This window comes from Chlorocebus sabaeus, chromosome 24, assembly GCF_047675955.1.
Source record: "Chlorocebus sabaeus isolate Y175 chromosome 24, mChlSab1.0.hap1, whole genome shotgun sequence".
Classification (NCBI taxonomy): domain Eukaryota; kingdom Metazoa; phylum Chordata; class Mammalia; order Primates; family Cercopithecidae; genus Chlorocebus; species Chlorocebus sabaeus.
Genome location: NC_132927.1, coordinates 15,750,857 through 15,769,484, shown reverse-complemented (window position 1 = coordinate 15,769,484; position 18,628 = coordinate 15,750,857). Strand labels below are relative to the sequence as shown.

Here is an 18,628-nt window from a genome sequence, read left to right as displayed (position 1 = left end):
AAGCAACTTAAACAAATTTACAAGAAAAAAAGCAAACAACCCCATCAAAAAGTAGGTGAAGGATGTGGGCGAAGGATATGCCAACAGACACTTTCAAAAGAAGACATTTATGCAGCCACCAAAATATGAAAAAAAGCTCATCATCACTGGTCATTACAGAAATGCAAATCAAAACCACAATGAGATACCACCTCATGCCAGTTAGAATGGCAATCATTAAAAAGTCAGGAAACAACAGATGCTGGAGAGGATGTGGAGAAATACGAACGCTTTACACTGTTAGTGGGAGTGTAAGTTAGTTCAACCATTGTGGAAGACAGTGCAGTGATTCCTCAAAGATCTAGAACTAGAAATACCATTTGACCCAGCAATCCTATTACTGGGTATATACCCAAAGGATTATAAATCATTCTACTATAAAGACACATGCACACATATGTTTACTGCAGCACTGCTCACGACAGTAAAGACTTGGAACCAACCCAAATGCCCATCAATGTTAAACTGGATAAAGACAATGTGACACATACACACCATGGAATACTATGCAGCCATAAAAAAGAATGAGTTCATGTCCTTTGCAGGGACATGGATGAAGCTGGAAACCATCATTCCCAGCAAACTAACACAGGAACAGAAAACCAAACACCACATGTTCTCACTCATAAGTGGCAGTTGAATAATGAGAACATACGGGCACAGGGAGAGGAACATCACACACCGGGGCCCGTGTGGGGGTGGGGGGCCAGGGGAGGGATAGCATTAGGAGAAATACCTAATGTAGATGATGCAGCTATTAGAACAGCAGTTATTATCTTATTTCAAGATATTCTGCTGTCACTCTTCTGGTAAATATATTTATTTTGGTAAGATAAAATGGTCAGTGAAAAAAGACAATTACAAAAGAGAGTGAATGGTACAACTGCATAGAGTGATTAAAAGAATTTGAATAGCTATGTGTATAAATGTATACCCAAAAAAATCTCTGAAAGATATATACCTACAACTAAATTCTGGGAAGGACACACTAAGATGACAAAAGGGATTTTTCACTTCTTTATACATTTCTGTGTTGTCTGGATTTTCTAAAGTAAGCAACAAAAACAATAAAAACATTCCATTGAGGGAGAAAACGGCTTTCTATAATATGGACAATTACCTCCAATCATTCTGTTTGGATTACTTATCATTGTTGTTTTCAAAAATGTATGATGATTTTTCTTAAGAGAAAACAAACATATACTCCTCTCTTCTTCCATTCCTGTGTATTCCACATCCCAGCTGCCTTTCAAAGAGAAATAATAACTATTGTCTTTACATACCTGGTGGAGGAAACATCATCCTACGGTCCTGTTCCCATGGAGGTGACAGAGACCCAGTGTCAGAGGGAGCCCTGTGAGGATCGGTTAGCCTATCACAGCTTGATTCTCCTCTTTCATTGGTAATCTGATGGTCCAGAGGATTCCCTGGGCCTCTTGAGCCTAATTAAAGAAAAAAACATACAAATCTGTTTCATCTTAAAAAGTCTTATATGCTTGTTTTACACATAAAATCAGTGGTTAAATCATAAGTTATAAATACGAAGTCTGAAAAATAAGGGTATAGAAAGTAAATTGCTATGATTCCTATGCCAGATGTAACAGGATAATTATAAAGTAATTATAAGAAATGATTAAATAAAAAATATAAAATAAACAAAATATAAAATATTTAAAATAAATATAAAAAATGATTAAATAAAAATATAAATGATTTTGTTGCTTAAACTAGTATGTCATAGTCCAAATGAGCCTGATTCCTTTAAAACAGTCGTCTTAGCAGTTCTATATCTATTTTAGTAATTTTGCTACTATTTAAAGTATTTTTCAGAAAAACTTTTTTGGAAATGCACTCAGATTAACTTAAGAGCCATGTAAAAAACTGCATCTCAAAGTTAAAACATGACTCTCTACTTCTGTCCAAATTCACTGAATAATGTTAGGAGTCAATGAGAAGATAAAAAAGATAAATACTTCTGCCCAAAAATGATTTTAAGTAGCCTGATTTAAAACATTATGTACAACAGATAAATTGGCACTAAATGGCTTTTAGTAATTTCTAAATACCAAATTCACATTCAAAAGGAGAATTCGTAAGTTCTGAAGACAAGTCTAAAATAATAGTTTCAAAAACAACAGCACTGTTGAAATAATCACTTTAAATGAGCTAACATCCATTTTGGATAAGAAAATCTGGTATGTTTACATTTATAAAGGGTGGTAATTTTAAAGTTCCCTTCTTAATGACTACAGAAAAGATAATACCTTAATTAAAAACCCACATTCAGGGCGGGGTGCAGTGGCTCACGCCTGTAATCCCAGCACTTTGGGAGGCCAAGGAGGGTGGATCACCTGAGATCAGAAATTCGAGACCAGCCTGGCCAGCGTGGTGAAATCCTGTCTCTACTAAAAGTACAAAAATTAGCCGGGCATGGTGGCAGGTGCTGTAATCCCAGCTATGAGGGAGGGTGAGGCAGGAGAATGGCTTGAACTCAGGAGGAGGAGGTTGCAGTGAGCCAAGATCGTGCCACTGCACTCCAGCCTGGGTGACAGAGTGAGAACCCATCTCAAAAAAACAAAAAACAAAACCCATATTCAGTTAAAATGGAAAAGACAAATATAAAAAAATTTTGGCCGGGTGTGGTGGTTCATGCCTGTAATCCCAGCACTTTGGGAGATGCAGGCAGGCGGATCACAAGGTCAGGAGATTGAGATCATCCTAGCTAACATAGTGAAACCCCATCTCTACAAAAAATACAAAAAATTAGCTGGGCATGGTGGCGGGCGCCTGTAATCCCAGTTACTTGGGAGGCTGAGGCAGGAGAATGGCGTGAACCCGGGAGGCAGAGCTTGCACTTAGCCAAGATCGCGCCACTGTACTCCAGTCTGGACGACAGAGTAAGACTCCGTCTCAAAAAAAAAAAAAAAAAAAAAAAAAAAAATTAACATTCAATAAAATATATTAATACCTCATTTACGTGTCATTGAGGGGGAAAAGGGGGGGTCTTCTCAAAATTATATTGTCCAGGAAACAAAAGCTTATTATTCTCAAGGAATAGCTTAAAAAAAAAATTTTTTTTTGAGACGGGGTCTCACTCTGTTGCCTAGACTGGAGTGCAGTGGTGCGATTCTCAGCTCACTGCAACCTCCGCCTACTGGGCTCAAGCAATTCTCCCACCTCAGCCTTACAAGTAGCTGGGACAACAGGCATGCACCACCACACTTTGCTAATTGTTGTATTTTTTGCAGATACAGGGTTTTGCCGTGTTGCCCAGGCTGGTCTGGAACTCCTGGGCTCAAACAATCCCATCACCTTGACCTCCCAAAGTACTAGGATTATAGGTGTAAGCCACTGCACCTAGCGGACAATTTTTTTTCAATAGAAGCCTAACTAAAATAGCCAGGCGCAATGGCTCATGCCTGTAATCCTAGCACACTGGGAGGCTGAAGTGGGTGGATCACCTGAGGTGAGGAGTTCGAAACCAGCCTGGCCAACATGGTGAAACCCCATCTCTACTGAAAATACAAAAATTAGCTGGGTGTAGTGGCACATGCTTGTAATCCCAGCTATTCACGAAGCTGAGGAACAAGAATCGCTTGAACCTGAGAGAAAGGGGTTGCAGTGAACCGTGATCGTGCCACTGTACTCCAGCCTGGGCAACACAGTGAGACTCTATCTCAAGAAAATAAAAAATAAAAAAAGAAGTCTAACAAAAATGCTTACTCTATTTCAGTACCTCCTTTAAGAGAACACAACAAAATTAATTTTAACTTTTCTTGGTAACTAGTACAAATTAGCATAAGCATTCAAGTTTAATATATAGTAATCTTTAAAACAAATTTTCCATCTACTCCCTTTAGTTGAATCAGATCAACTGGCTTTTACATCAGGAGGTAAACTATCATTTTGCCTTATGAGTATACGTTCTATCAAATTCCCCAAATCTTTCCTTCTCGCTTCCTCATCCTAATAATTAGCTCATTAGAAGGAGGAGGCTGGGAAAGCAGAAAATGCGCAAGCTGTCAGTTAGGCTGAGTTCATCTGGAATGAAGCTCAGAGATTTAAAGGAGACATTCAAAGGCTTTCCCTCCTGATTGCTTACTTCCAGAAGACCAAAGTTACAGACCAACTGATTACCCAGTGAAAATTACAAACCTAAAAATGCTAATGGTTAAAGTTTTCTATTCAAACCAAGTTACATACAATTTAAGAAGAAATTGTTTTACTCGTACTCAATATTATTCAAATATACCACTCATCCAAACTTCAAATTAAAAAGATAATAAAAGTAAGGAAAACAACAGGTACTCTCCATCCTCCTTTGGTGGATCATAGAAAGTTTTAGTTCAAATCAACTCTGTAAGACCCGATGACAACTTACCTAGAACTTCTGTAGCTTTTTAAACAAATAGTAAAACACCCTTGCAGATAATCTAAACACACTGTATGTTTAAATTAAATAGGAGAGGAAAGAGGAGAAATCAAATGTAAATTTTAATCATTCCAAATATTCAACTGACTACAAGCAATCCTTGACTTATGTAATTCAATTTCCAGTGATTCATATTTGCAGTTTAGCCAATTATACCCTTATTTCTAGGGCACTGTTTTTTCAGACTGCTAGCTCTTACTCATTTGTGATGTGTGAAGTTTAAAAAATAATGCTAATTAAGATTAAATTAATGAAATGGGATAAAACTGAATAGAAAGCATCAAAACTATAATGGTAAGTACTATTTCATGTAGCTGGTTTCAATTATATTTCAATCATATTTATGTTGGTGTACAATATGACATGATATAAAATACACTTCTTAATGTAAGTCAAGGTAAAAAATGGAGAGGTGGGAGTGGACTTAGATAACCAAGTCCTAAGCTTGCAGCAGACATATCAATATCAAAATCAGTCCCTTTCCTGAAGTGCTCAATGCAAAGCCTCCCTAAGGCGCTAAGTATCAGTCTATAGGGCAGTCCCTTTCCCTAGGAGCTTCCAGTTCAAAATCAATACAAGCAAAGGCTCTGTAGGGACCCCAGGCTGTGGCCCAATCTACTGGGGGGACTGGGAGGTGGACAAGAACAGTTCTAAGTGAAGCACAATGAGGGTGGAGAAAGAGGATACAAACAGGATACGGGCAAAGGGAGAATATCTCATGAACATAGAGTAGAAAGTTGATTTTCTCATATTCTTTGAAGGCAATTCCAAAGGAAGAGTTCCAAAAATATTTGGAATAATGGCAGCTTCAACTAACAAGTACACAGACTTCCTGAGATACTATTTAGATGAGTAATATCCATCTGAGTATACGAATTTTGATTTGTTGTATTTAATTTGGTGTTTTTGTTTAGATTCATTAATTTATGTTCTTATCTCAAATTCAATCTGGTAAAATCACTGATACAAAGGGTGGGAATGTTTCACTGGTGAAGAATGCCATTAACTCTTATAAAACACATACTTGGAACTGAAAATGTAAGACTTCTGATTTTGAAATAAATAGGGCTCTATATCTTTGAATTTCGACACAAATTAAGGGAAAACTTTAAAGCAACTTGACGAAGAAAGTATGGTGAGAAATCAAAAAAGGAAAACTCCAGGTACACAGGAGTTTTCAAAGGTAATAGGGCCTTTTGTAACACCAGGGTGATGCTGATGAGATAAATGTAGAATAGCTAATGATTAGGCCTGAGGTACCTACAGAAATTCTCAAAAACATACAAGTGGGTGACAGCAGACAATTGTGGCTTGGTTTCCCAACTTTTTTTTTTTTTCTTTTTTTGAGTTTGGAGCCTCGCTCTATTGCCAGGCTGGAGTGCAGTGGTACTATCTTGGCTCACTACAACCTCCGCCTTCTCAGTTCAAGCAATTCTCCTGCTTCAGCCTCGTGAGTAGCTGGGACTATAGGCGCCCACCACCACACCCAGCTTATTTCTGTATTTTTAGTAGAGACAGGGTTTCACCATGTTGGCCAGGATGGTCTTGATCTCTTGACCTCATGATCTGTCCCCTTCAGCTCCCAAAATACTGGGATTACAGGCATGAGCCACCATGCCCGGCCCCCAGTGTATTAACAAATGATGTAGACCACAGTAAAGGTTCCCAACAAAATTCTAATGTTTCATCAAAATACAATTTTATGGTGATTCACACCTGTAATCCCAGCACTTTGGGAGGCTGAGGCGGGTGGATCACCTAAGGTCAGGAGTTCGAGACCAGCCTGGCCAGCCAACATGGCAAAACCCGTTTCTACTAAAAATACAAAAAAAATTAGCCAGGAATGGTGGCATGTGTCTGTAATCCCAGCTACTTGGGAGGCTGAGGCAGAAGAATCGTTTGAACCTGGGAGGCGGAGGTTGCAGTGAGCTGAGATCGCGCCACTGCACTCCAGCCTGAGCAACAAGGGCGAAAACTGTCTTAAAAAAAAAAAAATTACATATATATACATACACATATATAATTTTATGCTAGGTTATACTGTTATTTTATTTCATGTGGTCTTATAAAATTTTATATTACATCATGTAATATATAGTTTTTAAGAAGTCAAAAATATGGCTTAAAAAGATACATATCAAGTCCTTGATCAAAATGTTATCTAATATAGCACTGTTTCTAAGAGAAAAATACATCAAAATTAGATATCATAGAGATCCTTTTCCAAATAAAAGTTATGTACAATAAGTGCAAGGAATGCCTGTATTTTCCAAATGTTTATTTTACAGATCATTTTTAAGGTAAGTTGAAATGAAAATATAAAGTAAGGAAGAAATCTAGAGTAATAAAGATGTTTAAACAATATACCTCTTCCTCCTCCCCCTGGAAGCAAAGGTGAGAGTCTGAGTGGACCCTCCAACAAAGTTGGAGGAGAGAGAAAAGCTCTCGTTTCAGATGAAGGCCGACCCAATGGTGAGGGACCATATGGGGAATGCTCTGGAATAATTAAAACAGCATATTTAAATTCATAGTTTCACTTAGCTACACTATAGAGTTAGAATCCCATTTCAACAATTACCATCAGGTCATCCTATTGCCAATTTAAGTTTAATCTATGTCCTGAATGTATCCTTTGATTTTGCTAACATAGCACAGAATTAAATACAGACCCTGGTGTTTTCAATATTTGTCTACCAGACACTTTAACCAATAAAAACATCAACCTATTGGGAATTAATACACTTAAATAATCATTTATATTAAGAAGGGATATTGGAGATATATTTTAGAGTTACAGGAGCATAAAGTTAGATCTTTTGGGGGTTGTTTTTACTGGCAGTATGCATCCGGACATTTCAACTAGTGAGAGTTGCAACACAGAAGTACTCAGTTTAAATCAGGGCCAGGTAGGCTGTATTGGGCCACAATAAATAATGCTCAGATTATGAAGAGGAGAAAAATGCATAAAATACTTTGAAACAAGATTACAATTTACTTTTGATTCATTACCAGTAAGTCAGTTTACAAATACTAATTATCAAATAAATCACTTTATCTATAATCTATACAGCCAAGACACCTACCACTTTACAAACTTCACCACTCTCAAATAATGGTTTTGTTTCCAAAGTCAAAAATCAAAAACAAAATACAAACAAAAACCACCAAAATAACATTTTTAAAACATATTAAATGTAAAACATGAGTGTAGCTGGTATAATATTCAAACCAGCTACAAGAAAACATCAAAGCATTATTTACCCTCCTTGAAACTTTTGTGTTGGATTCAGACAAAAAAAAAAATCCTTCTGTGTACTTCACCCCAATCCAAACTTTACTACCTGAAATTCGTAATAATCTAATATTTTTTAAATGTAGAAATAGACTTTTATTTTAATGAAATTTTACTCTCAAAAGTGATTTTTATAACTTTCCAAGGTTATTAAAATGGAATTCTACCTATATATATATATATTTATTTTTCACTACTTTAGAAGCTTCATTCCAATTCAACCAAAATTATTATGAAAAAATTTAAACTGTTTGCAATAGTTTGAGATCACTGCAGACCCTAACTCAACAATGGACAGAAACATTAAATATATCTTACAAAAAAAATCGGTCCTCCCTTGAAGGTAATTAAAGCAATCAAAACTCAGATTGAGTTTTTTCCACATTTTAAATTAATACTTTTAAATAATTAAAAACTATTTTTTAATTATCAAACAAGCAAATTCCAAGTACAGTTAATATATAAACAGTCACAATGCTATTCCAAGTAAGCACTCCTTATTCATTCAATCTCCTAGAAAATTGTTAATGAGTACCTTACTATGTGCCAAGCACCTGGCTTTTCAAGCTCAAGGCACTAAATATATATCATCTCACAAAATCCCACTGAGAAATAAAAGCAATAATAATTTTCATTATTGCACAGGAAACAAAACCTAGAAACTTGTGAATCTATGAGAAAGCTCAGACTAGAACCTTGGTTCTAAAATCTAAAATATTTATATAAATAACAGTGTTAACTTACACTAATAGAAACTATATGTGCAATATATATATATATAAATAAAATATGTATTTTAAATGAGGGGTAAAAAAAAAAGACTACCTCTGCCAAATGCTGTATTTGGAACATCAAGTGCATAGGGATCTTTTTCTAAAAGTTCAAATTTAAACTCTGTTTCAGTTAATCTGCAAATAAAGAACAAACATCTCTAAGTTACTCATCCAAGAGAAGCACCACAAGAAAAAAAATGCCTCTACCAAGTACAAGCTACTCTTCACTATCTTAATATCTACCCAGAACAAACAGATCCTCTATAATTTATTATTCTGACCAAAACACTTTTATCTCCCACTGCTTATTAACTAGGGTAACCAGTTTCTTGCTGCCCTAGGGATAGTGATGTTTTGTGGCGCCTTACAATTGTTTTATTTCTTCTTCAAAACTAGACTACCGTGAGTACCATATCACAGAATCCAAATTTTTGAAATACAAGAGTCCTCCAAGGTCAACCAGTTCAAGTCTATCACTTTACAACTAAGGAAACTAAGGCTAGGAGTTTAAATGATTTATTCACAATGAAAGTGCCAGGATTAAGACATAGAGTTCCTGGCTTTGAGTCATGTATGCTTTCCATTGTAATGTGACACTCATGATTCCAGTTATAACACTGGAAATTCCATTAATTTGTCCTACTATCTTACTCGTAAATGTTTTATCCTACAAATGTGACATTTTAAAAGAATCTTGTTTCTAGTTCTTAATCATGAGATATAAAACATTTAATAATTTGATTTTAATTTCTGAGACTAGAAAAGACAAGCAAGAGGACTAAAAACTAATATTGGATAATGTTAACAGTACATTGTGACAAGAAATTACAACATTCTAGGAAGACTGTTATAATCTTCATAGAAAAGCACTTACTCTTCCCTGCTATTCTATATTGTAGACTTTTATTCTACGTTTCATTTTATTATTGAAAAACAATGTCAGCCAATACTACAAAACCAGGAAATGAGAGAAATTAGTGAATATTATCCTATCTACTTATCCATTAAAAGAGGCTGAAATTCTCGGCATTACTATGTCAGAGAGATTCATCCTTTCGCTTTCCATCCATTTTTACCTCCATCCATCTACACTGGTTTAAAAAAATTTTTTAGCTATAATTTTTGCAGAAGGATCTGTTAACAGTTTCCTCCAAGTGCCACTTCAGTGACCTGGGACAAGTACTTCAACAAACAAAAAAAACTAGACATTCCTAGTAAAACTAATAGATATCTCACGAGATATGCTGGATTCACTGTAAGTTTTCTTACTTAGCCTTATAAAAGTATTACCTAATTAATGAAATAACAGTAAGAATAATAATTAACTTTAAATGTTCCCACTAACATACTTACTTTTGTCTGTTGTGAGCATTTTCTTTCCTTAAATCATTGAGGTTTCTTTCAGCATTCCGAGCTGCCAACTTCAAGAAAATAACAAATTTTAAAAATACATTTATATAAACTTAAAACATAAGCATAAACATGTCAATATAAACACTCATTATATTTTTTTAAAAATATATATATATCACAACAATGGTATACAAATCATAATCACTTAAGTAAGAAAAAGTGTAAGACTTGGACTCTGAAAGATCAGAATTTCTGTATCTACTCTTTACCCTCTAGTAATATGATCTTAGGCTGTTTCCTCATCTATAAATCTGGATTATAATACCTACTTTACAGAGTTACTGAGTAGATTGAACAAGTAAGGTATGTAAAAGGCCTTTAAGTACAGTGCCTAGAATATAAGAGATTTTAATAAACATCCTATCTTTTTATTATTGTAGTTGAGACTCTTATTATCCCCCTACCCTCAAATCTCTAAAGTTGACAGTTTGAGCCATGTCCTTGTCCCCATCCATCCTGCGGTCAAACATTCAGAGCCTCATGGACTCTAAACTCAGCCAGTCTGGGTTCTATCTGATTGGGTGATTAGTTCCTTGAAATGAACACTTTTTCCCTAAAATACAAGTTAAACTCTGTTACCACATGACTTTTCAGAAACTAATATGAGCCTCTCCTATTAACTGTCTTCTGCCCAGACCCCAGTCTGTTCCTATGGGTAGCTCAGCTCTGGAGTGTGTGACAAGCTACTGCTCAGTGTCACTTTCATTCCCTCTACCAATCCCAATTCAGCTAAAAACACACCTTGTCTGTGGAGCTTCTCCCAGGTGACCTTCCTGATACAAAATTCTTTAGCCTGTGTGGTTCCTTGGGTTTTCCTGCCTGTCCTGTGCTCTAGAACACGTGAGGACAGATATATCCTAGGTTGTCATCTGGCTGTCCCGGATCTGTATATCCAACTGCTTAACTGTCTCTTTGTAGCCTCTACCCATGTCGTCTGAGATAACCTTTACCTTTGGAGACTTTACTAAATATGCAGGGGTGAGGAAGGGATGTGGAATTGTTGCCTCTGGGTCTCAGCATATTCCCTTCTTGGCCATTGTTGTTTGTGGTTTTTATTCTAATCTCTACAAGTCAGTATCCCTCTAAGATCTGTAAGATGTTCCTGCTGCCCTTTCAGAAACAGCCTTCTTACCAACTTACCCTGGAACTGTGTGTGGACCTCTCCATCTTCAAAGAGTAATCTACATCTAAGTATTTTACAAGTGGTGAGGAGTGGTTAACTAAATTCATCTCCAAGCCCAGCTTAATTTAGTAACAAATTTTCATTTGAACCCACAATACCAAAGCATACAGAATCTTACAACTGAGGAGGACCTAATCTCTCACCCTACCTAATAGGTGAGATACCTCTCAACATACCTAATCTCTCACCCTAGGGGGGAATCTCCACTCCAACATGTCTAAGAAACATCTACCAAGTTTCACTATAACAATAACAACAGTTAACATTCACTGAATGTATACTGTGTGTCAGGCATTTGGCAATAACCTTACATGAATTTAATCATCCCAATAACCCTATGAAATAGGTACTATTGATATCTCTATCTTACATATAAGAAAACTGATGATAGGTGATGGAGCCAGGACACCAGCCAAGACAGCCTAATTCCAGACTCCATGTATTCACCCACCGTGGAAACTGCCTACTGTTGAAGACCCCTAATGCCAAGTACTCCAAAGGCCAGCTATTACAACAGTCCTATATGTTAAAGTGTCTTTCTTATAATTAGTCAAAATCTGCATCCTTATCACTTCCCCACACAGTCAATTCCTCTGGAGCACAGATACACTATTTCTCATAATGACCCTTTTCTTAATGTGTACCCAGTAATTCAACACTGAGAATCAGGTAACAGAACTTTATGAATTTTAGAACTAGAAGGGGCTTTGAAGATCACTTAATCTAATCCCATTGTTACACAAACGAGGAAATAGGCCCAAAGAATTTTAAGTAGCTTGTCCACAACTAATCAGTGGCAATTTAGTGCCCTGAAACAATTAATCCATGATTATATCACCTTCCCTATGGAGCATAAACTCCTTTCAAAGAAGCAATGTGATAAAAGCAAAGAAGGAAAAATCAGATTTTTTGGATAACTGTGTTGGAACAAACTGTTTAGTTCACAAGGAACATAATTTCAATACTTGTAAAATTAAAAGAAACTGATTTTTTAGAATACTATATTTTCATCTAATTTAAGTAAGCAACATATCTTCTGAAAAAAAAAATACAATTTGACAAAAGAGACTTAAGGAAATTTAAAACTTACCCAATTATCATGTGCTTTTTTCTCATGGGAAATAATCTGAAAAAGAAAGTAATCAAAATGCCACTAACAATTATTTCTCTTAAGTAAAAGACATTCATATCTACTACTATGATGTAGCACACAACTCAAAAATATCCCAAGCATCTCTGAAGAGTAGGCAACATTTTCAAAGCAAATTTTCATGTATAATCTATTACATTTTAAAATAAAAACTGAATGTAAAGACAATTACATTTTTTGTCTAGTAAACTTTTACTTTATGCAATAATCAACAGGAATTGCCAGTTAACATATAACTAGCCTGACTATGAGACCCCACTGTTGATACACATTTATGTGATGCACTCCACCTTCTCAAAGCAGCAGGAGATATGGCAATTTTATTTTTTTGAGATGGAGTCTCAGTCTGTCATCCAGGCTGGAGTGCAAGTGACGCAATCTCAGCTCACTGCAACCTCTGCCTCCAGGGTTCAAGCGATTCTCCCGCTTCTCCCTCCCAAGTAGCTGAGATTACAAGCATGTGTCAACATACCTGGCTGATTTTTGTTTTGTTTTGTTTTGTTTTAGTAGAGACAGGGTTTTGCCATGTTAGCCAGGCTGGTCTCGAACTCCTGACCTCAAGTGATCCACCCACTTCAGCTTCCCAAAGTGCTGGGATTACAGGCGTGAGCCACTGCACCCAGCCAATATGGCAATTTTAAATAAGATTTCTTATCCCAGAATCTTTGGCTCCTGGGAAGTGTCCCACCGCCACATGCAACACCTCAAAAGAGGTGTGCAACTGGTAATTATATTCCTGCATCAATTCAAACAAATCAGAATTGTTTTCAATTATACATATATACACACACACACACACACACACACACACACACATATATACCTGCCCTTGATAAGAATGAATAGTTCTCTCCAATTCTTCTTCAAGATCTTTGGCTCGCTTTCTAAATGGAATGAATAATTATTCTACTATTAACATATAATATGAAATGACAGAACATACTCTCTACTAAAAAATATTTATTAGAAAACCCGGAATGCTCTATTTCATGTTAAAAAAAAAAAAAAAAAAAAAACTCTCCAGAATTCCACATTAAGAAATAATCACCTCTGAGAGGTTCTACAGTAAATTTTTTCCTGAAGTAATTTTAACATTGATTACAACATAATACTAGTACTTGAGTTTACCTAAATCAAAAGTCATGCAAATATTTATGTGGTATATTGTGTTGTTTTTATTTTTAAGAAGAATGATCCTAGAAGATTCATTCAGATGTTGGTAGTCTTTTTTTTTTTTTAAATGGAGTGTCGCTCTTGTTCCCCAGGATAGAGTGCAGTGGCACAATGTCAGCTCACTGCAACCTCCGCCTCCACGGTTCAAGCGATTCTCCTGCCCCAATCTCCTGAGTAGCTGGGATTACAGGTGCCTGCCACCACGACAGTCTAATTTTTTTGTATTTTTAGTAGAGATGGGGTTTCATGTTGGCCAGGCTGGTCTCAGAACTCCTGACCTCAGGTGATCCACCCACCTCGGCCTCCCAAAGTGTGGGGATTACAGGCGTAAGCAACCGCGCCCAGCCAGATGTGGGTAGTCTTAATAGAATTCTAGGAAATTAGCAATCGTGAAGTAAAATTGTGCTTGTTACTTTTATGAGACTAATAAGATAACTTATTTTGTATAAAACTCAAGCTTGCTGAGGCAAAATGAAGTATCACAACTATTCGGGATACAGCTGAATCTTGCCCCTTTTTTTCTCTATATTTTCTATTTCCTAGGATCTAGTAAATCAAACCAAGGTAAAATCTAGACTTATGGTCTTTTAAATACTTCAGAATGCTCTGTGGCTCACTCTTCTTTTTGTGGCACACCTATTGATTCACTAATATTACATACATTCTTCTCCATTTGAACCAATGAGGAAAGACCTTAAAATTAAAATCTGTTCATATTGACACTAACATGAAATAGAATTGTCCATATTCAACTTTGAGAGATTTTAAAAATCGCACAACCTGAAAGAAAAACATTTTTCCTTTTTATATTTTCTGTATAATTGCTGACCAAGAAATCTGAATGAAAAGTGATAAGACAAAAATATATATTTTTTGTCTGTACCACCTGTCAGATTTCAAAATGTCTTCTATTTTCATTTATTATTTTTTCTGGCATTAAGTTTTTTAGATACTCTTCCCATCCCAATAAAGAAACCGGGAAAACGTATTTAATACCTATAGGTCTCCAGCTCTTCAGTAGCATGGCTGATCTTTTCGTCTACTTTAGAAAGTTTCTCTTCTTTCTCTAACCGGTAATTTTCCTCTACTGTTAATTTCCTTAAAAACAAAAAATGTTTTAATTCTCTTAATACATGTCATAAGATAATTCTATCTTTTTAATTGTATCAAAACTGGTGATTCCTATAAAATGATTTCTAAAATACCACTGAAAACATTACCTACAAGGGAAAAAAAAGTACCTGTATAAATATTCCTGGTGTGAGATTTAATATTAAAAACCGAAATTGTAAAGCATTGTGCCTAATACACAACTACTAACAGTTTCAAGAGTTTTCTATATAAATTTATCTTAAAAACAGGATCAAAGATATATTTAATAAAAACTATTATGACTATCACTTATCAAGTCTTTCTGTATAAATAAGCATGACATTTGCTAGTAAGAAGTCACCAATTAATCAAATGTGTTTCATTAATTTTTATATTGGCTAGTGTTAGGCTTCCAGGTGAGTATACACACACACACACACACACACACAATTATAATTACAATGAACCCAAAGTAAACAGTAGTAGTAGCAGTCCTATTTACTACATCTAGTTCTATTAATAATAACTTATTGAGCCATTAGTATGTGCCAAAAACTGTTCTTAGACTTTTACATGTATTATTTAATTACCACAACAGCTCTACAAGAAGGGTGGTACTGTTATTCCCATCTTACAAAAACGAAAATGAAGCACAGAGAAATCATTAAACCAAGGCCTAGAGCTCATAAGCAGTGACTCTTTTATGCTATAACACCCATGTTGTTTCATTTCACATACTGTCATTAACAACCTTGGTCACCCAAGAAACATTTATTGAATACCACAGGAAAACACATTTGGAGTCCTAAATGGGTAACTTCCCTCCGTCATGAATTTTGAGAAGGAACAAGACAAACGACTGAAGAAGTCTTGCAGCATAGCAGTAAATGTTTTGTATTCTACACACTACATTACCTATTGCTTAGAAAGCATTCCCTAAAGTCAATCTCATTCATGGACATTGTAAAAAAAATAAGTCATCTCCTTAGGAAAAGCACGAAAGTGCGATGGGCATGGATATGGAAGAGAGATGTGCTTTTACAGACCGTGTAGACTGAAGATAGCTAGAAATTCTTTGACACCCCTCCTGATAAAAGGTGAGGTCTATATAACTTCCCATTGAATTTGGGTGGGCCTATTAATAATAGAAATTACACTGTGAAAGGAGACCTGATGATATGACTTAAAAATATCATATCTTGGCCGGGCACAGTGACTCATGCCTATAGTCCCAGCATTCTCAGAAGTTGAGGCAGACAGATCATGAGGTCAGGAGTTTGAGACCAGCCCGGCTAACACGGTGCAATCCCGTCTCCACTAAAAATACAAAAATTAGCCGGGTGTGGTGGCGGGCACCTGTAGTCCCAGCTACTCGGGAGGCTAAGGCAGGAGAATGGCGTGACCCGGGAGGCGGAGGTTGCAGTGAGCCAAGATCGCGCCACTGCACTCTAGCCTAGGGGTCACAGCGAGACTTCATCCCAAAAAAAAAAAAAAACAAAAGTAACACATCAAGCTTGTAGGTCCTACCATTTCATTTGTTTCCACTATTAAATTTGGGAAAACAGTATATCAGTCATGAAAAACATCAGGCCAACATCTAGATTGAACTTAAATTATACTATATGCAGCAAAAATATAAATTTAACATTTTACTGGTACTATCAACTCAATATTCTACTCTGAAGAAGTACCAATGGCATAATTCATTGAATTTCAGTAGCAAGTAGTTTAACTTAAATATAAGAAGGAAATGTAAAATATTTTAGGAATTTAAAATAATTTCAAACTAATGAATGAAATCATGTGAACAACACACACAACTGGGATACTACTCAGTTTCCTATCCTTTAAAAATCTAAAGAAAATACCTTTTCTTTGAAATGTTAAACATTACTCATCAAAATTCTATAACCAACCATACTTTTTTATTCAAAAGATACATTCAAAAACATTTCTTCTACCTCAATCACTTATATCTAAGTTTTACTTTAATACCTTTCATTCTAACGTAAAAACAAGGGCCCACTCCTAGGTATACTGGCTGAAAAACCCTGAGGTTATACTGTAATTCTTCCATTTTGTCAAGTTTATTCTCTTGCATACCCTGAGCAGTCCCAAATGGCCATTTTTAATTGTGAACTGAATCCAAATCATGACTGAAGTATAGAACTTGGCAGTGAATAAGCCAAGCACTAGCCAGCATCCTGATCTCAAAGAAGCATTAGTACTATCAGTTTCCAAATATATAAAGTAAACTGTCATTATTTGTGCTAGTTATGTTCCACAAAGTCACTATAAATCGTGAATTAGCAAATACTAGATCACTGCTCCCAAGGGTAATACAGGGTTAGCTTCCTGCTATAGCCTCTGGTCACAAATATGTTATCAACCAACCAATATATAACCTTGTTTTTTGTGTGCTTCTGTTTAAAGATACCTTATTTAACATATATTGTTAATTTATTGACATTGAACTCACAGCCAAAAGCACTGTACTTCATGCCTAAACAAAGGTTATCTAACACATGTATTTTCTCTGTAACACACATCACAGCCTTCTTGTGCTTCAAAACACCACATAGCAGTTCAGCACTACGCTTAGGGGGCATTTAAAACAGCTTAATCACCAGCAAAAAGCATAAAAATGTAAAAAATGAGGTACTAAATATACTGTAAAAGGACACTTGTTTGCAGAATGAGAGATGAAATAAGAAAGCAGAGCACTGCCTGGTTTGACCTCAGTGGGGAACATACACATTGGGCAACTCCAATTTTTCATCATTCAGAATGTGTTCATGAAAGGCTGCAAAAGCTCTTCATGTATTGATCTGATTTACAAATAAATTTTAGCAAGTAAGTGAATTCACAAATACAGATTCTATAAATAATGAAGAACAACTGTAATAACTTTTATTAAGAGCCTAAAGGAACCTGAAAGTCTGTTACATCTTATTACCCTTTACAATGAAAAAAATATGTGCTATGGTACTATTTGAAAATCTAGAGTCTTCAGATATCTCAAGGGTCTTCAGTGTACTTAGGCATTTAGGCAACAGCATGCACACACACACTCTCCTTCACTCCAATATATAAAGGCACTGAACATATTTGTACATATATTCAACAAACACGCACTGAACAGCTATCATGTGTCTCACGTGCTTTAGGCACTGGGAACACAGAAGTGAAGAAAATAATTCTCTCTCAGAGTTCATATTTAATGTAGGGAAGACAAAAGAAATAAAAGCAATCAATCATCAGAGGACAATAAGAGCTATGAGGCAAAATAAGGGGATGAAGAGTAGCAGGTATTATTTTAGTTAGAGTAGCCAGGGAAGGATTCTTTGAGGTAACATTTGAACCCAGGCCTAATAAAATGAAGAACTGAGCCATAAAAATATATAGGAAACATCATTCCAGGCAGAAGAAACAAGTGCAAAAGACCCTGAGGTCAATGTGCTAAAGAGCATCAAAAAGGCCAGTGTCGGATGGAGGGTACTGAGAGGAAAAAGAACATGAATAAGCTAAAATTGAAGAGGTGGCCAAGGGTCCAATCCTGTACTGTCTTGTAGGCCAAGACATAAAAGCTGCGGGTTGAGTGTGATATAAAGGCACCTGGGGATTTTGAGCACAAGAGTGACCATACTCACAATTCACACTTTAAGGGTCATCCTGCATGCTGCAGAGAAAACATAGTGCAGGAGAAAGGGTGGAAAGAAGGAGACTACTCATAAGGCTACTGTAATAAGCCAGATGTTAACTACTGATGACTAGACTAATATGGGAGATGGTAAAAAGTGATCAGATTCAGGCTATAAAAAAGCTGACAGGATTTAATGACAGAATAAATAGGAGATATAAAAGCAAGAAAGAAGTCAAAAATGGCTTGAGGAGCCACCCTATATAACTAAGTAAAGGACACTGCCATTTACTAAGACAAGGAACACTTGGGCAGAAGCAACTTGCACAGAACAGAGAAATCCGTTTTACATATATCAGAGATGGAATTAAATGGGCAGTTCGATCAAAAGTGTCCACTCAGAAACCCTGCCAGTATTAAGAAGTTTAAGGTAATAATTTG

The 18,628-nt window shown here is 36.0% G+C and overlaps 1 protein-coding gene across 6 annotated transcripts in view; it reads right to left on the bottom strand.

The window, feature by feature from the left end:
• The window catches only part of MIA2 (MIA SH3 domain ER export factor 2), a 116,095-nt gene that overhangs the window by 24,093 nt on the left and 73,374 nt on the right, over positions 1-18,628 (bottom strand). For 4 of the 6 annotated variants that reach the window (XM_073010947.1, XM_007986557.3, XM_007986556.3 and 1 more), the window contains 7 exons: positions 14,452-14,553; positions 13,106-13,166; positions 12,223-12,258; positions 9,890-9,957; positions 8,589-8,671; positions 6,839-6,967; positions 1,323-1,481 (listed from right to left, as the gene is read on the bottom strand). In XM_073010947.1, coding sequence (XP_072867048.1) covers positions 1,323-1,481; positions 6,839-6,967; positions 8,589-8,671; positions 9,890-9,957; positions 12,223-12,258; positions 13,106-13,166; positions 14,452-14,553 — 638 coding nt within the window. The remainder of the gene's footprint in view (positions 1-1,322; positions 1,482-6,838; positions 6,968-8,588; positions 8,672-9,889; positions 9,958-12,222; positions 12,259-13,105; positions 13,167-14,451; positions 14,554-18,628) is intronic. The other 2 variants (XM_037983919.2, XM_007986559.3) reach the window with 1 other exon arrangement.